At 40.1% G+C, this 20,688-nt stretch overlaps 1 protein-coding gene across 14 annotated transcripts in view; it reads right to left on the reverse strand.

Annotated features, from left to right (window-relative positions):
- Positions 1–20,688, reverse strand: part of DACH2 (dachshund family transcription factor 2) — a 407,226-nt gene that overhangs the window by 193,185 nt on the left and 193,353 nt on the right. For all 14 annotated transcript variants that reach the window (XM_056809003.1, XM_056809004.1, XM_016426763.2 and 11 more), the window contains one exon: positions 18,700–18,815. In XM_056809003.1, the coding sequence (XP_056664981.1) occupies positions 18,700–18,815 (116 nt within the window). The remainder of the gene's footprint in view (positions 1–18,699; positions 18,816–20,688) is intronic.

The raw sequence follows: 20,688 nt of genomic DNA on the forward strand, positions 1-20,688 counted from the left end.
CCAAAGGACCCTCACGTACTATGTCTGCTTATTGCTAGCTGCCTCATTTGCTTCCCAAGCTAATAGCCTCCCAACAAGTGGCTGGTAATCAAACAAGCAGGGCAAGCTGGATACAGCCAGTGAGGCTCACATCTACCTTCTCCTCACCAGAGCTTAGTGGAGCCACTGCTCCAACAGCTTATCCCTTACGCCCAACATAAATTGTCACTATACTTTTTTTCAGAGGTGGAAAATTTGAGGAAATCTGTAATGTCACCAGTGTAGGGAATCCTTTCCAATAGTGCAGAGTAGCTGCAGCTCAGCAGCTATTTCCTATGCCTGACATATAGCCAGCCTCTCCTCACCCTTCCTCAGGGAATCACTAGCTTCAATCGAAGTTGAACTCAAGTGCCACCAACTACAGAAAGCCCTAACCTGATTTCCATCTGGAAATTCCTTTGCAGATGTTTTATAGTTCATTCTCTAAGGATGTGCTGTTTCTCTCCAACAGAATGTAATGTCCTTGAGGGCAAGACCTTTTTTGGTTTCTGTATTTGTAAACCCAACACCTCCCACCATGTCTGGTACACGGTAGGTCACTTCATAATTCCTTTTGGAATAAATGAGTCCCACCAAGTCAGGAATACAAGCATTACTCTCCTATTCACAGATGGGGAAATGGGGAAATCAGAGAAACCTAGCATCTGGAATGCAGGAGAATGAATGAAAGTCAAGGGTCTTGATGGACCACATGGAGACACTACATTGCCAACCACCTTAAGTGGACTCTCTTAATTACTTTACCCTCAATAGTAGTTAACTAAGCAAATCCAGGCCCAACTAGAGACCAGGCATCCTCCTCCCAAGTCAGGTATGCCAGAACATTTCAACAAAGCCTTTCAATTTCAGTAGTTGTGAGCTGCTGCTGCCTCTTACAACTATCAAAAATACTCTGTCATGGGACTGAGGGCTCTGAACATCATGTCATAGCCACTCTGCTGGTAGATTTATTGGAGGGTAAAGCATGTCATTTATGCATCAACTCACAGGAGAGAAAAGCAATCCCTATGAAGTTAATCTAATAATAGACTGGGAAGCAATGATTACTGTTCTGTGTGCAGCAGCTATTTGTAGCAGTGGTTGGCCTAATTCTGCAGGCCTCGCTTGTCAGAGCTCTGGGATTAACAAGTGTTTAGCTGAAAACCTATGGGGAAACATCAAGAAATGGCTTAATGAGGAGCAAGTCCTTCATTCCCTTCCACTGTAAAGATGCTGAAACTATCTTCTCTCTCCCTCTCCCTCTTCACCTCCCACTGCCCACTTTTAAAAGTTCTTTGCACTGGCCATATTTCTCCTGCAAAACAAATTTTGGGAAATGATTTTCAAGAGAAATAGCCAGACTTTTTCATGCACAGAACTGAAAGTCACTGTCCTAGCAGGATTCCAATTGTTCAAATTCTCATTGTGAGGCTGAATTGCAGGAACCTGCATTGCTAGTTGGATTTGTGAGCCTCCCTCTAAATCTAAACTATTGGATAAGAGAAATCCAAGTTGATCACTTTATGGGTTGTTTTCTTTTCAATAGAATTCTATTCAAGTAAAAGGAGACAATCATTCTCTTGGCCAGAGCTATAACTAAGGTGGGGTAACCAAGGCACCAAATTTAGAAGACATTGACAGCATGTCAGCTTTAGGGAAACAAATATAGAACCTAGTTAGTAAAAATAAAGCTTTATTTCCTCATCCTGAGTGCTAGCTTCATGATGGCATCCTGGGTCCTCTGTCTCTAACGGTGTCCTTCAAGTCATTTTATCAAAGGATAGCTTTCAGAGCTTGCCCCAAGTGAAACAAAATTCCAAGTATGGCTTGGCTCACAGTCCATGTTTCTATCTAAAACACCTGATGTCCAGAGCCACAAATACATAATTCTCAAAGAGGTTCACAGCATCCAGCCTGCAAGCAAAATACTGGGACATGTTGGCCAAAGACAGAAGAGGAGGCCACAAATCTCCAAAAATAATCATCATCATAACAAGAATTTTTTACTCTCTCACCTCAGATGGGGTTCTTGACTTCTACAGCACTGGATGAAATACCTGGTCACCATTGATTCACCAGGAGTAAGCATGGTATAGCAAAAAGAGAGTGGCCAGCATATCAAGAAACAAGGCCCTACTCTGTGGCCAACCTGCTGTGTAGCACTGGATGAACTGATGGCCCTCTCTAGGTCTGAATTTTCCTCACCTGTAAAATGAAAAGGTTGGACCAGAGGACCTCAAAGGTTTTTTCTATGTCTAATATTCTAGGGTGCTACATTCACAAATTTGGGGGCTTGACTATAGAGAACTTGCTTCTTGATAGTCAAGTTGTGCCCATATATTTCTTCTACCTCAGCAGGAATGGGAAAACCCAAAATGATTCATCACAATAAAGATTCGCTCACAGATTTCATTCTATTTGTCACCTGACACTAGCACCCTTCTTGAAAACTCAAACCATTTCCTAAAAATCCCTCTCTCCACTGATTCATCATCTCTCAATCAGAAAGTAGAAGTCTGTGGCTTCTCCTTAAAATTCACAATGCTACAAAAATATCTGCTTTAGATCTAGTATTGCTTCCTGTGTGCCAACATGAAACCTGACGGGCATTCTAAATTGCTTATCCACATATAAGCACTTTGACATTACTTATTTATTTCAATTCAAACAAAACCTAGTTAGGCATCTCTGTGTATAGAAGGCCCCAAATTAGGCACTTGGGAAAGTGAGATCCAAGCTCAGTGGTCAAAGTCAACTGGGAAGACAGAAATATGACCTGTCAATAAAAAGTTATAATACAAATGAATCAGTAGCAAAGAACAACATCTCACTTCTAGCCTCATTCCTCCTAACCCTACTCTTCATCAACATTGCAGGCTCTAGTCACTACACCCCAGGATACTTTATCAGGCCATTGCCCCCCCCACACACAATTTGTTTCCTTCCCCACTTAACCTCTCTAGTCAATTGGTTCTTTGACTCTACTTACTCATGTAACCTTGGGCAATTCCCTCCCTCTTCCTGGGCCTCTGAAAATGAGAGAATTGGGATAACCTGGCTTCTGAGCATCCTTCCAACTCTAAGCTATAATATTATGGATCAATCAACCAATCAAAAGGTATTTACTAAGCACTTACCATGTGCCATCAGGCAAGGGGAATACAACTTCAAAGAATGTAACAATCCCAATTCACAAGGGCTATGATCTCAAGACCTCTAATTTCTCCTTCCTTCTAATTCAATCTCATTCCTACACAATTCATCTTACTAATGAATGTCTCCTATCGTACTCCTCTGTTTAAAAAAAATTATAAATAGTTCTCCAATGGTTCTACTGAAGAAAATCCAAATCCCCTGGCCAGGCACACAAAACCTTCATGAACCAATCCACACATTCCACTCTTCTTCACGTAATCCAAGTTCTAGCCAACTCTAACTACCGATCCTTCTAAGTACATATAACCCACATCCTTTCTGCCTTCATTCTTGTTGCATCCTGTCCCAGGATTGAAGCTCCCTGCCCCCAACATCCACTTTCTCTTCTTGAAAATCCAACCTATCATATAAGACTTGGTGAAGTTCTCTCCTTCCCCAGTCTGAATTCATCTTCCCCTCCTCTAATTACATTTTGGCCTCTTCTATTTAATTCCATTCTATATTTATTCCATGCCTGCTCAATGTGAAGATATGAAGAGAATACAGACATGAAAGAAGGCTGAATCTCTGCCACCAAGGACCCTAGATAGACAAACACAGATATAGAAAATAATGGAAGTTGAGAGTCTTTCTCATAAACACAGCATCTATCTTTTTTAAAAACCCTTACCTTCTGTCTTGGAGTCAATACTGTGTATTGGCTCCAAGGCAGAAGAGTGGTATGGACTAGGCAATGGGGGTCAAGTGACTTGCCCAGAGTCACACAGCTAGGAAGTGGCTGAGGCCGAATTTGAACCTAGGACCTCCCATCTCTAGGCCTGGTTCTCAATCCACTGAGCTACCCCCAGCTGCCCCCCACAGCATCTATTTTTAAATAGAGCTGTATAAATATTTCTATTATTTGAAGTACAGTTGCATGTGAATGAATCTCATCCTCTATAAAGGAACATAAGTCCACTGAGGGCAGAGGTGAATCCATATTCATCTCAGTAGCTCTCACCATACCTACCTAACCCAGTTTGGGTACTTCGGACACTCACATGCTGCACTGCAGGTTTAGGCTAGCTCCTACAGCCAGAAGAGGTTCTGGGAAGCTCTCTGCTCCAACAACAATCTAATCCACCAAATATCTATTTCTTAAGTGTCTTTTCCTTACCAAGGCCCCACAAAACCCAGTGTGCACTAAAGAAGTTTACATTCTACTGAAGAACCCAAAAAGAAAGTGATTAGTATATACATGAAATTGTAAGAACTAATAAACAAAGAGGGAGAAAAGGAATTAGGATCCCTCACTTCTCTTTAGCAAACCTCAGGAAGCTTAAACTTGCCATACAGCTCATGTTTGATCTTTTCTTCACTTTAAAATCACTCCTGCTGCTGGCACCTGCTAACTCTAGCGCCCATCATCAAGCTGGAGGCCTTTGAAATGGCCTGCTGCCCTGAGATATTTCAGCTCTGTTGCCTGGGGAGGGTGCACACCCAAAATTGCTGGAGCATACTGGCTGCTTCATGTGTGCTAAATGGATTCGCTGAAATAAGCATAATAAATGAAAGAGAATAAAATAAAAAAACAATTTCACACTAAATGAAGGCTTGACTTATAGGAAGTGGCAGCTCTGATGGCCCAAGGCGTGGAATTAGTTTTGCCACTCGATAATTTGACTGATTCACTCGAGTGGCCAGAAGAGGACATTTTCTGCCTGATTTCAGGGTAATCAAGTCACCTGCTCAGCAATGGCTGGGGCCAAGTCAATCGTACTCTGCTGAGCACTGAGTGTGTGCAGTGAGTAGCAAGAGGAGAGGCTTTCTGCAAGTGTGTGCAAAACTACTGAGCTGTTAAGGAGAGTGGGAATTAGTTTGTTATAATGCTGCACTGTAGCAGCTTTTGTATGGGATGTAGAATATGAGAGGAACCACACTCCAATCCCAACAAGTACCTGACCAACCTGTAAGGCCAGGGAAAGAATCTGTTCGATCAAATTTCCAATAGTAAAACAGACATGTGTTCAATGGCTCTGTGATCTGCTTGACTGGGGAGGGGGGCTGCAGGTTTCCTTCCATTTGTGCAGGGGGAAATTCATCCCCACCTTCTCAACCTCTATCACTCTTGCCCACCCTTTGATCAGTAACAGAAATCAGAAAGAGACAAATATACACAGGCTCTATGATCTCTTGTGGCTTTCTCAATGTGGGAACTCCTTCCTCAAAGACATATCACAACCTGACCATAAAGTAATCAACAAGTCTTAGAGAGTTGCCCAAGTCAGGGAGATATCAATGAATTTGGAGTTCTGAAACTTGAGTGTGTCATGGGATTGTTTGGGATTCTGGTTAAGTCTGAAAAGTCATTTCTCAGAATGCAGAAAATGCATTTTAATGCAGAAAAAACATATAGGATTGCAAAGGTTAGAGAAAATAAGGACGTACATTTTTTCCCATGCACCTTCACAAATGCCCGGTTATCTCTGTGGACATCTGCTCTCCCAGAGGTCTGTGGACCAAAGGTTAAGAGGCCTTCATTGATACAGAGCAGAAAGGGCCTCAGAAAGTCATTGAATCCAACACATGCATTTTAGAACTGAGGAAAGGAAGGCCCAGAGAAGCAGAATGACTGGGTAGCATGTGATGTAGAAAGAGGTTTGGAACCTGGGTTCTCTAATGGAGTGGAGTTTGCACTCAAAAAGAAGCAAACCCCTGCAGGCCAACTGACTTTGAATACCACAAATTCCGGGCAGCTAGCTGGCTCAGTGGATAAAAAACCAAGCCTAAGGACAGGAAGTCCTGGGTTCTAATTTATATCAGACACTGCCTAGTTGTGTGACCCTGGTCAAGTCACTTAACCCTAATTGCCTAGTGCTTAATGCTCTTCTGCCTTGGGTCCAATACTTGTATTGATTCTAAGACAGAAGGTAAAGATTTTTTAAACATTATTTTATTTGGTCATTTTCATACATTGTTCATTGGAAACAGATCATTTTCTTTTCCTCCCCCCCCACACCCCTCCAACCACCCCTTCCCCAGCTGACCAGCGATTCATCTGGGAATCACATGTGTCCTTGCTCTGAACCCATTTCCTTGTTGTTGGTATTTGCATTAGGGCGCTCATTTAGCGTCTCTCCTCGATCATGTTCCCTCAACCTCTGTAGTCAAGCAGTTGCTTTTCCTCGGTGTTTTTACTCCCTCCATTTGTCCTCTGCTTGAGGATAGTTTTTTTTTCCTTGTAGATCTCTGTTGGTTGTTCAGGGACATTGTAAAGCCATTACTGGAGAGGTCCATTACGTTCTCTTGTACCACAATGTGTCAGTCTCTGTGTACAATGTTCTCCTGGTTCTGCTCCTCTCACTCTGCATCACTTCCTGGAGGTTGTTCTAGTCCCCATGGAATTCCTCCACTTTATTATTCCTTTGAGCACAGTAGTATTGCATCACCAACATATACCACAATTTGTTCAGCCATTCCCCAATTGGAGGGCATCCCCTCATTTTCCAATTTTCGGTTACCACAAAGAGCTCAGCTACGAATATTCTTGTACAAGTCTTTTTCCTTATTATCTCTTTGGGGTACAAACCCAGCAGTGCTATGGCTGGATCAAAGGGCAGACACTCTTTTATCACCCTTTGGGCATTGTTCCAAATTGCCCTCCAGAATGGTTGGATCAATTCACAACTCCACCAGCAATGCATTAATGTCCCTACTTTGCCACATCCCCTCCAGCATTCATTACTTTCCTTTGCTGTCATGTTGAACAATCTGCTAAGTGTGAGATGATACCTCAAAGTTTTTTTGATTTGCATCTCTCTGATTATAAGAGATCTAGAACACTTTTTCATGTGTTTATTAATAGTCTTGATTTCTTTAACTGAAAATTGCCTATTCATGTCCCTTGCCCATTTTTCAATTGGAGAATGGCTTGATTTTTTGTACAACTGGTTTAGCTCTTTATAGATTTGAGTAATTAGACCTTGGTCAGAGGTTTTTGTTATGAATATTGTTTCCCAATTTGTTGCTTTCCTTCTAATTTTAGTTGCATTGGTTTTGTTTGTGCAAAAGCTTTTTAATTTGATGTAGTCAAAATTATTTATTTTGCATTTTGTGACTGTTTCTAAGTCTTGCTTGGTTTTAAAATCTTTCCCTTCCCAAAGTTCTGACATGTATACTATTCTGTGTTCACCTAATTTACTTATAGTTTCCTTCTTTATATTCAAGTCATTCGTCCATTCTGAGTTTATCTTGGTGTAGGGTGTGAGGTGTTGATCCAAACTTAATCTCTCCCACACTGTCTTCCAATTTTCCCAGCAGTTTTTATCACATACTGAATTTTTGTCCTAAAAGCTGGGGTCTTTGGGTTTGTCAAAGACTGTCTTACTGAGAACATTTACCCCCAGTCTATTCCACTGATCCTCCTTTCTGTCTCTTAGCCAGTACCAAATTGTTTTGATGAACGCTGCTTCTTAATATAGTCTGAGATCTGGGACTGCAAGGCCCCCTTCCTTTGTATTTTTTTTCATTATTTCCCTGGATATCCTTGATTCTTTATTCTTCCAAATGAACTTTGTTATGGTTTTCTCTGGTAAAGATTTTTTAAAAGAAAATTACAAATTAACATTATATGTGTTGTTCTGAATTTCTTTTTATTTTATTAAACTTTTCCTAATAATGATTTGTATTGGTTTCTGGGAGTTTAAATCCTCTGCCAGCACCCAACGTGGCACTCTGTACAGTAGAAACACAATCTTTTTAAGCTTACTTTAATGGTTTAAAAAAATAAAGCACTACCCTACACAAGACAACGATGCACAGGAAGGCTGAAACCATCTTAGTCAAAAAAGAATAAAGCAATAATCTCTAAACTTGAATTTGGATTCATAAAGTTAATCCTGGCCCAGAAAGCTGGTATGCAAGGTCCCCTTCTTGTTGCCAAACAATTAAGCACATAGTAGGCACTTCTACATACTTGATGGCTGCACCAAAATCTAAGTCATGTATTTTGCTTCTATAAGTATAGCTCTTCCTATTCTGCAACACAGTGTGTTTTCCTGAATGTACAGAGGAGAATGGGCAACATAACCTGAAATGGGTTGCTTGGCCAGGATGAAATTGACCCCCCTCCTATACATGGCCCACACTCATCTAAACAATGTTGATTGAATAAGTGGTGATAGAAGGAAACAGTACAGAGCAAAGGGGGACATTTGACCCAGACGGGGGCAGCCCCCAAACAAGGAAGAGCCAGAGAGCAGCATATCACACGGAGAATATCCTATTTTGGAAAGTAGTGTGAAGTACACAAATTAGGTCATTTTGCAGCTGCCATATAATCAGTATACATGTGCCGAGGGTAGACCAAAGAGTTTTCTCTCATTTCTAGAATAGTGCAGTACTAAGACAGCCTCAGATGCGAGGGAGTTCACTGAGCCAAATATTAGGCATGGACTATCTGCATGAGATTTGAACCATTCATCAGTGACATTTGGATAACAGTTCATTTGAAAAGCATAGCCAATCAATCTTCAAATGAATGATTTCTGAAGAAATTCAGCTGGTTTTTGCAATTCCCACTGATTTAAAAAATGCCAAATGTTCTTAAATAGGTTCTAAAGAAGCACCTTTTTCCATCCATTTTCAATAGTCAACTTCATGATTTAGCTCCAGTCCTGTCCAGATCTATAAGAATTCTGTTATTTTCCAAACTTCAAAGCACCAAGTTCACAACCTCTCAAACAATATATGTTAGTGAAATAAGGTGACCTTGCCTAATCTAATAATCCTGTGTAGAAATACTCTTTCAACATGTGAAAGCCTATAGACGCCTATCATACTTTCATTTCAGATATTCATCATAAATGAGAACATTCTCTTCTTCCATAGCTTATCTTTTAATCTACCTGTATCTCAGTTATATAAAATATGTAATATGATCTTTTCCTAATTAAAGCTTGACATTTTTAAAAAAGAAAAGGCTCTTGCATAAGGATTTTTCTAATTATATTTTCAATTCTTTCAGACTAACCAACTAGACTTCCATTTTGATGAAAAGAATAAAAATGCTGAGTTTAAAACAAATTAAAATCTTTGTCCCTAGTTATATTTGAAGCCAAGAGCAATTAAAGCAAATGTTTGATCATCTGTGGTTGTTGGGGGGCAGAGGAAAGGGGAAGATAATATTAATGTTAAGAGAGATCAAAAAATCCATTCCTTATTTTTGACATCAATATTCTCTCTAGGCTATTGCTCCTTCACATAAGAAATACAGCTAGCATTTATTCGGTACTTTAAGATTTCCAAAGCACTTTCCATATAGTTACACGCACTTTTTCAATGCCATTTCACCTTCTAGCTGCAAATCACTGCCCTCCCACCATCTTAGAAGAATCAGACTACAGGTGAGCCAAAGGATAATGAAAAGAAGCAATATGGAAGATATAAGTAGGCCACAGAATATTGCCAATGAGAAACCTCAAAGAGTCATGAGATCAAAACTCTAAAGCTTGAGAACACTCCAGAGGCTATCTGGTTAAACTCCTTCATTTTATAGATGAGGATACTGAGAATCAAAGAAGTTCAGAGTTCAGAGCCTTGTCTCAAGTCACACATTTGTTAACTGTCAGAGGAAGGATTTGAACCCAAGGCCTCTGACTAGCTTAAGTACCTTCTTTCCAGTGCACCATTTTACAGGGAAGTAAAAGGAAAGAAACAGGTAAACAAACATCTTCTTAATATACACAGAACATCCAATAGGAAGGCCTCCAATATAATGGGTAGAAACTCAAGAGAACATTTATTTCAGGACATGGAAAAGAATGAGACAGGATGAGAAGACACGGAGGAGCTATAATTTGCATTGTGGAAGGATCATGAATCCATTAAAATATTTTAGTATTTCTACTTATTTTATGCATATCACTGGCACTACCAAATTATGAATTGGAAGTCACATTTTCTTTTCTGACTTTCTTTTTTAATATGGAAAGCATTTGTAAATTGCCAAATACAATATAAATGTCAACGCAGATATTGCTTCCAGTGATGCAGATCACCATCCATCCTATGTGATTAGCCATATCTTCCAATAAGTCCACCATAAGGGGACTTGGCAGTATCCTAAGGCCATTCCTTGAGCTCTCCTGGTGTTTGGAGGTTACCAGTGGAACACACAAGCTATCTATCAAATATCTAGACCTGCCATTATGCAACCAAACCATCTTCCTTTTCAATGATAAATACCTCTGATGCCATCCCTTAGGCTGCTTTCACTGCGTAATTCATTTATGTGAACAAACCTACTCACACCCAGCATGTGCCTCTCCATTGCCCTTTGCAAAAGTCTTGATTTCAGTTCTCTGGTGACAGCCATATTCAGTGGCTCACGGATAAACATCACTACCAGAAAAAAACAGTATTAAAAAGATGGGCCACTGTTTTTGGGAGAAATTTGGAGTCATAAAAAGAACTAAGCAACATACCCAAAGGAATTCAGCCTGTTTTCCTCTTCCCTTTCAAAGCCCTCTGCCAAGCTAACGCAGGTATGAGATCCAAATACAACCACTATCACGTCAGTACCTACTTTCGGGGGGAGAGGGCGGGCTCACAACATCTCACTGGTGATATTTGTTCCTACTTATTTGTTTCTGTACCCAGATTTCCAAGTTTTAAAAAGACGATCCATGGTTTGGGATATAAACTTTAGTTCTGTCCTAATATTCTAAAATGATAGCCAGGCATCCCAACAGCATTCATCGACATAGAGGCTCTTCCTCCCCTGTAAAATAGTTTCTGTTGATTTATGGAGTGAAGGCTCACCTATTTTCCCAACCTGTCAGAGTAGCAAAAAAGCACAGTAATTATAACCCTGAACAAACACTGATCCCATTTGGATTCTGGAATCTGGGGAGCAAGTGACTAGACTGCACTCCACACAAAGAAAAGAATTTTGAACAGTCTCCAAGTGAAGTCCTACTATTGGTCTAGCAATGTATTTTACAGAACGGCAATTGTGATCTTGCTATTCACCATAAGAAGCAATTCTACTGAATGTCAGCTGAATAGATCAAGACACACGCTGTCATTCTTCATATCTGACAATGATGCCGTTGATTGGATGCCTTCCCATGCATTTAAATGTGGCTGACTAGATGAGTTCCAATGTATAAAAATGTGGTTTTAAAGCTGAGTTGGAAAATGATAATGACTCCAATAAGGGTCGGCAAACATGTCTTCCCTTCAGATGACAGCTGTGGCCTCTACCAATAAGCTCTTTCCCTTGGGACTCTACAGGGAAATACCCTCCATGGTTCACAGTCTTGCACCCTATAATCCTCATGGCACACTTATCTCCTGAGAAAAATGGCCCAAGGAGATGGCATTGAAGAAAATGTGGCAGCAAGTTTACATACTGATCACACAAAAACTTCTCTAAGTTAAGACTACCATAAGGAGAAAAGATAATATGAGGAATATCTGACTTCAATGGGGCATGGATGAGGAGTGTTGGCTTCTAGTAAAATTTCACAGCAAGGCAAAACCTTGAAAAAAGTTGGGGACTGCTCAGCAAGCATTACTGAGAGGATCTCATAGAGAACTATCCCACAGAAGGAGACCAGCTCTTGGAGGAACAAAGGAGAGAGAAGATTAGAAGAGGATACCTTCACGCTCTGCTAACAAGAGAAGCCAAAACTTTTCAATGATAAGTGACAGATATTCTTTGTATCAAAGAATTATGGACTTGGGAGGGACCTCAAAAGTCATCTAAATGCAATCCATCATCATTATAACATATATGGTTGGTCATCCAAATGCTTGTTTCTAAGGAGGTAAAAACCACTACTGTCTGAATCAAAATGGAATCCATACAAACAGCACAGCAGAGATTAAGTTAATATACTAAAATCAACCTTTCACAACCTCCAAAGGGATTATTTGGGTAGCCATATCCCAAGCCTCTCTCCTGGCCTTCATTTCCCTTCTTTCTACACTTACTCCCTTGGGAGATCTCGTTTTTCTCCCAGAGTTCTAATTTAATGGTCATTTTTACATGGATGATGCTCATATAGATGAATCTAGTCTTGAGGTCCCTTCTGAACTTCACTCCCACATCATAAAAGCCTGCTGGGTTTCTTCTAGACTCCCCATACAGACCTCAAACCAGGTATGTATGTCCCAAAAGAGAATGCACGGCTTTGACCAACAAAACCCATCCCTGCCCCAAATTTCCATATTTCTGTTGGAACCACCATCCCCTTACCACCCACGTCTTATTTGTCCTTCTCCTTTACTCTTTTCAGCACACCCAATCATTGCCAAGATCTGTCACTTCTTTCTCCACAACTCTTGCATCTGAAACGGAATTCTTTGGACTAAATAAATTCCTTCTGGTTCCCCACTGCCAACAGGACAAACAAAAGTTTATGGTTTGGCATTTAAGGTCTTCTGCTGACCTTTCTCACCTTGTTCTTCAAAATTCCCCTTTACAAGCTCCAACCAAATTGAACTGCATTTCTCAAAACTTAAGATATCATCTCTTGCCTCCATGCTTTTTCCAATGGCTTTCTCTGTGCCTGGAATGTAATCTCTGCTCTGAGGAGAGAGGATGCTTTCTTTTCCTACCCAGTTCAGCCCACTTCCTTCAGGAAGCTTCCAACCCAAGAGGCCTCCCAGATATTCAAACACTCTTGATATTTTTTGTAAATATACTTATTTCGCCCTCTGAATAGACTATCAACTCCTGGAGTAAAAAAACTGTTTAAATTTGGGTTGTGTATAGACACTTTGCTAGCCAAAAGATTACCTACCTTGGCCAGATGTGTGTCATCTATAAATCTGATAACCCTGATACCTATCTATACCTCTGATATAGTCACAGTGAGACACATTACATGCCTCACTTCAACCACACCTCATGAGGTCCTTACAAACAAAGAATAAGCATTGAGGTTATATGGATAACTAGTTACCCTTTGGGAGTAGAGAGATCGTGAAGTTCAGAGATGAACATACTGTTTGGGTTTTACACAGACTCAACCTTCTTGTTATAGAAGAAACATTAAGATTTGTGCATGTAGAGCCGAGCATGGCATAGCTGATCTCCATTCCTGCTCCCTACCATGTATTCCCCTCCACATCTCCACCTCACAGAATTCCTTCCAGTCTGCTGGGGTGCCACCTTTCCCAATTCCGTGCTTATCCACCCACTAAGTAGTAAATGTTCTCTCTCCCTTGAAACAATTCCATCTTAGCTCACACACCATTTATATGCAGTTATCTGCATCCATGTTAAATTCCTAAAGTCAAAGATGAGCTCCCTAATAGGGGGTTATATCATTTTATTTGCTTATCCCCAACACCTTAAAATGGAATATTAAAACAATAAATATTTATTGAATTGAACTGTTAATAGCCTTCAAAAGTGCTTTTTTAAGCTCTCAACTTCCATCTTAGAATTGATTCTAAGGCAGAATAGTGGTAAGGGCTAGGCAATGGGGGTAAGTGTCTGAGGCAAGATTTGAACCTAGGACCTCCCGTCTCTAGGCCTGACTCTCAATCCACTGAGCCACCCAGCTGCCCCTCCCAATCCAATAAATATTGATGAATGTCTACTATGCACAGAGGCAGTGTGGTAAAGTGGGAAAATCCCCAGCTTCCACCTCAGGAAAACTTGGGTTCAAACTTTTACTTTGAAAGATACTATTGGCTGTGACTCTTGGCTAGTCACTTAACTTGATAGTAACCTGAGACAACTTTCTGAAGCTCTAAGTTGCAGAGAAGGGGATGACCAGCATTAGTAGAGGGAGATCTTCTCTAGAAGTTCCCCGCAAGGTTAATATCAAAATTTGGTGGAAATTTTAAAATATATGCAAAGCTGGGGGAGGGGAACCTCCTGTCTTCAAGGAGTCTGAAGTCTATGTTTAAAATTGTGAAAATGATTTCTTCCTAGGAGGTAGCTGGGTAGCTCAGTGGATTGAGAGCCAGGCCTAGAGATGGGAGGTCCTGGGTTCCAATGTGGCCTCAGACACTTCCCAGCTGTGTGACCCTGGGCAAGTCACTTGACCCCCATTGCCTAGCCCTTAACACTCTTCTGCCTTGGAATCAATACACAGTATTGATTTCAAGATGGAAGGTGACGGTTTAAAAAAAAAAAGAAAACAATTTCTTCCCAAAACATAGGCGTTCTCCAGCATTGGAGCTTAAGTGACTCTCTATGTCTTCTTCAAAGCACAACAGAAAGGTTTTCTCTGGCATCTACAAGCCTGCCTTTTCTTATAGATTCTGGCCATTTCATAAATGTATGGCCTTGCTCATGAGGAAACTCATTTTAAGAACAGAGAATAGGTCATCACCAAATTATTAGCAAAGCAGGGGAAATGAAGTAAAAGTCTGCTCTGAATTCTATCCCCTCATTTACTCATGGGACAATCCATCTTCTGAGCCAGGTATCAATACCTCTCATTTGAAGTTATATCTCTGTTCTGAAAGAAACCGCAATATAATAGAAACAAAGCAGTTTAAATTTGGGGTGAAAAAGGTAGTGTAGCCACAAAGTTTTCAATTTGGTCCTTTGGTAAAGGCCCATTCTCCCGGTGCACATAAGATCACATAAGTCATACTTCCCCCCGATCATCATTACCCAATCCCTCCCATGATTTCTCCTAAATGTTTCTATATAGGAGCCAATATTGATAGGTATAGCATTCCTGGTACAGACTCTCTCCACGTGCCCTGAAGAAGTCTGCAGATCTTTGGAAGGAGGGAGGGAGGAAGAGAGGAGATGAACAAATGCTTGGTGCTGCTTTTTCCTATTCTCCCCATGCTCCAGGATACCAATGGAAGCCTGAGATTGTCTATATCCTTTACAGCTTTAATAGAAAATAGTAAGAAAAGCATTTTGCTCTGGAGGGTCCCCTTGATAATTCCTACTTTCAGTGCATTTTGTTTAATAAGTATGTAGAATTTTTTTGGATTAGCCTAACTACATGCTTTAGCTTAATGGGTTAGTTCAGTAACAGCAATCCACTGTATCACAATAAAATAAAATGGTGACAGGCTAGCTTATCCTCTGTCAGGCACACTGTGCCCAGGAAATCTTGATGGTACTATTTAAATGTGCTTCTCCTCCCTAGGGAAGGTAAGTAGCCATTCATTAAAGGAGTAAACAAGAAGTTTCTGTAGAATTGTGGGATTTCATTTACTATTTGGAGCAAGGGAAGGGAGGGTGGAGGAGAGGGGATGGGGGATGGAGGTGGGAAAAGTGGAAATCTGTCTTCCTATAACCCAATAGATTTGGCTTCTGCATATGTGATTTGTATAAAAGAGCTCTCATTCTGGGCTGGTTTGAGGCCCGACCAGATGGAATGCAGGGCATCATGGGATATGTCATTTATCACTGTGACAGTGCGTAGGCAGCGCTGATCCTCTCACCATGGGGGGAAGCTAGTACTGCAAATGTGGAGTGGCATTACAGCCGGACTAGTGGAGTTTGGCAACACTTGGACAGATTCTCATTAACTTAATCATATTAATTTATTAGCCATATATATCAAAGTAATTCACTCAAGAATTGTCACAAGGAACAATTTATAACTGTTAACAGTCCCCATAGGAGAGAAGGATGGCAGCTATCCTGAAGAATGGCTTTATCCTTGCTGGAAAGAAAAACTACAATCCCTTTTTAGAATGTCAATGGTCATCAACTGGTTTTTCTCTTATCCCCCGTCCTTCTGGGCTACTCGATAACTAAGGCAATATACAAAAAGAGGGAGGAAAAAATTCTTCTAAGGGCAATAATAACAGTGCTTAGAGCTTATAGTCATTGAGCACTTTTAGGCTTGCAAAGGTTTTTATGATGGCGGAAAATCTCTAAATGTATTTGTACTTACTTAAAAATTTATTAGTCAAATTATTTCAAGGAAATCTTGTTTTCTACACACTCGTGTCTCAAGGCTCTGTTTCACTGTACAGTCCAACCATTATGAATTCACATGTGACCTTATCAGCTGCTATCATCCAAAGCATGATTCTTGCTAGATTTTGAATCCAATCAAATGTATTTCTTTTTTTTTTTGAGGTCAGAGTTCCTTCAGACTCAATTTTGGTTGCCTTCAGAGAGCTGGAAATGAACAACCTCCCATGTAAATGCAAGCCATGTTATGATGGAGCTGACTGACCAGAAACCAGTGTGTGGGAGTGGGGAATTTAAGTCAATCTATATTTTCCAGGGGAAGAGGCACTGGAGGGATGGGCCCCTCAGACAACATCATCAGAACAGCTTAAAGTGCCCCACAGACATCTACTATAATCATAAAGGATCCTGTCATTACAATCATATAGACTTTTGCATTGGGAGAAAAAAGTTGAAATTGAAGTCTAAAATTCATCCCCACTGCAAAATGAAAACTACTAGTAAATTGGGGCGGGCTTGGACTGAGCTCTACCAATTGACTCTTGTTGGGCATTTAAGAAATGATAGGGAGTTAAGGAAGATGTGTAGAGTTATCCAATAATCCACTACTGAAAGGTAAAAAATGAGGAACTCTCAACTATTCATTGCTACCCAGCATTGTCCACAAAGATACTGGTCAAGTCAACCTTTCCCTTAAGTATGGTTTTTCACTTGTTTTTTTTTTTTTTAGTTTTTCCCCCTCAAATGGTACGCCATCTTTTTTCCCCTAATATTCATGAAGTAGTGACCTGTGACGTCTATGTCCTCTCATAGCCACTGATGAACTTGACAATAATACAGAATGCACAATGGACCTAGACTGATTTCAATGAAAGGACTGAACCAACTGGCCTCCTATAGATACTGTTAGTGAATTTACATTTCACTATATACATTTCATTATATTTCTTGAAAAGGTTCCACCACATTACTTAAAAAATTAAAGACCAGCAAAAAAAACCCAAACCAAAACATACTCTTTAAGGAAAAGTGCATGGAGCAAACACTAAAGGAATTTGAATCTAAAGCACACACTACCTTTTAGGGTTTCAGTTGAAATTTCTCTCAGGTCAAATACATTTCTCTGTGACATACGCTTCTGATACAAATTAATTAAAAATCAAAGATAATCTACATATGTATATAAATGATCTCTCATTAGTTTCTATGAAAAGAACAAAAAACTAGAAATGTTTCCAAAAAGAATTCTGTAGGATTTCATTAAATTAATAAATAATCATTATTTATAATGTGCACATTGCTTGTATGCACGCAGGCTTGCTCAAGTGATTTCTAAGTGCATAATTTTTTTCTCAAGTTGATTAAACATTCTCATTTATTTATTGATTGATTTTGATTTTTTTAGCACTTTTTAGATATATGTTTCTTATTTATGCTTCTCATTGTATGACATCTGACACTTCATATGTGGCACATTAGCCTTCAATAAAATTTTAATTCATGTTCTCATCCTAACATGTAGGCGGACCCTGGGTTTTTGCACTGACTCTAGCTTTGACTCTAGGTCTGATAATAGAGGAACTGGACATCTGTTTCCTGAATATCAGAAAAGCTCAGCCTAAAAAAGATCATCCATCACTAGCCTGCCCACAGTAGCTCTCAAACACCATCTACTGAGAAAAAGAGTCATTAGGCCAGACGCTAAGAGAGGGAGTGTACATACCAATAAATATTACAAATACATTAAGTACTGAACAAGAAGAGGCTGCAAAATCCAGTTTGCTCTTGTGTGAATGAACAAAAATTCTGGATTAGATGAGTATGAATTAAATGAGGCTTCACTGTATAGAGGCAATTACTGGGGAAGCTGGATAACCCTCTGTTGGTGATGTCACCCTGGCTATTCTCATTAGATTGGGTCCTATAAGGTGGCCTTGGAGGTTTCTTCCTCTAAGAGTTATTTTATTATAAAGGTAGAATAACAAAATGCTGAGTTACTTTGTCATGAAAGCAGGATGGCAGATATTATCTACTGGGGTGGCCCTCTCCTATTGATGCTACTGTTCCTTTTCTGGACAGTATAAGAAACACTGACTGAATCACTTTGTTATGGCCATACGGATTTTTTCCTTACCTTTTCTCTTCATGAGCACTCTCTTCTGGCTGGGTTAGAAATGATTAGGCATTCCAAACATACACTCATAGCTTTCATGACCCACATATACATTCCCTCACCCGATGGAAACAAAGGGACAATTACTTAAACACACAGCTGAAATGGAGAGCTGCATACAGCAGGAGATTTTAAGACAATGGTCCACGTGGCCTTGAGTCTCTCTCCTCTCTGTCCCTATTATCCTCACCCCCTTCCCCAACTCAGTGCCCCAACAAAATATTTAATGGGATTTCCTTTAAGGAAATGACAACTGATAAAGAACTGAATGACCAATCCATTAGATTTCAGTCACTGCAGCAACACCTTAAGTTTCATGAATACTAAAAAAATTCAATAACGTAACCTCTAGTAAAGCTTGGAAAGCCCTGAAGGACAAGGCGTTTAGATCAATATTTGTTTATTTCAACTGCTGTGCAGGAAGAAGAATCCCTGTTGATCATCTGATGGATTTTCTTACCTGTTGGTGAGATAAGGCCTGGAGATATGAGGCCTGGGACGCCATGAGGCAGAAGGCGTGCGTTCTCTTGTATGGCCACTCCCAGGGAACGTTTGGGGGGTCTTCCAGGCCTTGAACTGTGAAAACACAATAAGAAGACAGTTCAGAATACATTGTTTCTTTTAGCAATGCCTTTATCCACTAGGACTGAATGTTTAGTGTGATAGGATTTTCTATAAAACACCATTTTCAGTCATTTCTAAAGAAATGTTTCTCAGAAAAAAAAGACTCATCATTACAGCAAAGCCCAGCACCATCCAAGCACAATTTTCTAAATCAGATGATGGTAACTGATGGGCATCTTGCAACAAGGATAGACTCCCAAGGTACCACCCCAAGAAGGGTTACCTGGGAACCTCTGAGTTCAGGTGAATCAGGAAGATGGGAGAGATAGTAGAGCACATGATCTGCATGCCCTTCTAGGTCGTTCCCCACCATCCCTAAGCTCACTGGGAGAAAGCTGCATGTGCCCAGCAGACAGATCTTAGACAGAATTTGCCACAATAGCAGCGAGGGCTAATGATGAAAAGATTACCTCCAAACTTTTATTCCTACAAGTACCTTAGCAACCAAACTGGAGAGCAGCACCTTTTCTTCAAGTAGCAGGAACAATACAACTCATGAGCTTTTCGAATCTTGGTTCCCTTTGCTCACAGCATGAGGGGTGTTCTTGACTGCTGTCTAAGGGTTAACCAAACCCATCAAATTGAGACATTCTTCATCCCAGTCTAAACAACTTATGAACGGCAGGCACAAATTTGAATCCCTAATGTAGCTAAGTAAAAGGTTTTGTATCTGCTGCATTCTTCCACGGATCTAATGCAGCTGGCACACCTGACACGTCATTTGGGAGCTGTCACCACAATAAGGAGATTTATAAGTCATATAACATTAGAATCAAGTTGTTTGAATGCCACCGAATATAGAGAAAATAGGACTTCCTAATGTTTGCAAAGATATTGCTGTTGCTTTTGAGGAGAAAGGCATTTTGCAAAGCTGAATAATAGGGCCTGTGACAAAATACTGTGCAAAAGTATATTAAATAACCCACTGCAAGAAATGGATGAGTTTCCAATAGAGACCATTTCCAAAAATGGTTTCTGGTTCACAAAGAAATTGGAAGTTAAAGCTCACTCGATCAACTATGCAGCCACAAAGCTCTCCATCAATGAAAGACAAACTCTGCTTTTCAATGAAGACAACTTCCAACAACCTTACACAGAGGTACCATTACCCAGTTCATTTTTCATATGCGATGTTTCTGTTATTTTCTTTCATTGTACATCAATATTGGGTATCAACCCAACACAAACAATTCAAGTGTGGTTTTCTCCCCCATTTATGACTACAATTTTATCTGGCAACTCCACTCCACTCCCCTCCTTGTGTACTAAATTTGGGCAAAGAAGAAACTTAATCTCCCTTTGGAAATTGCCTTAAATCTACTTTGCATATATTTTGTACTTAATTTTTCAAGTATTGCTTCCCACAATAGGAAATAAGCTCCTTGATGGAATGGGTAGTTTTGTTTTTGCCTTTGTATCCTTATTACTGGACAGCTAAATGGCAGAGAAGATAGAGCGCCAGGTCAGTCATCAGAAAGACTCATTTTCCAGAGTTCAAACCTGGCCTCAGGCTCTTACTCTCTTTGTGACCCTGGACAAGTCGCTTAACCCTATTAGCCTCAGTTTACTCATCTGTAACATGAGTGGGGAAAAAGAAATTGCAAACCACTTCAGAATCTATGCCAAGAAAATCACAAATAGGGTCACAATGAGTTGGACACAACTGAAAAGATGACTGAACAACAAATCCTTATCACTTACCACAGTGCCTGGCACATAGTAGAGAAAGAAGAATAAACATTTATATAGTACCTATTATATGCCAGGCACCATGTTAAGTGTTTTATATATATATATATATATATATATATATATATATATATAT

This window comes from Monodelphis domestica, chromosome X, assembly GCF_027887165.1.
Source record: "Monodelphis domestica isolate mMonDom1 chromosome X, mMonDom1.pri, whole genome shotgun sequence".
In the NCBI taxonomy this organism is placed as follows: domain Eukaryota; kingdom Metazoa; phylum Chordata; class Mammalia; order Didelphimorphia; family Didelphidae; genus Monodelphis; species Monodelphis domestica.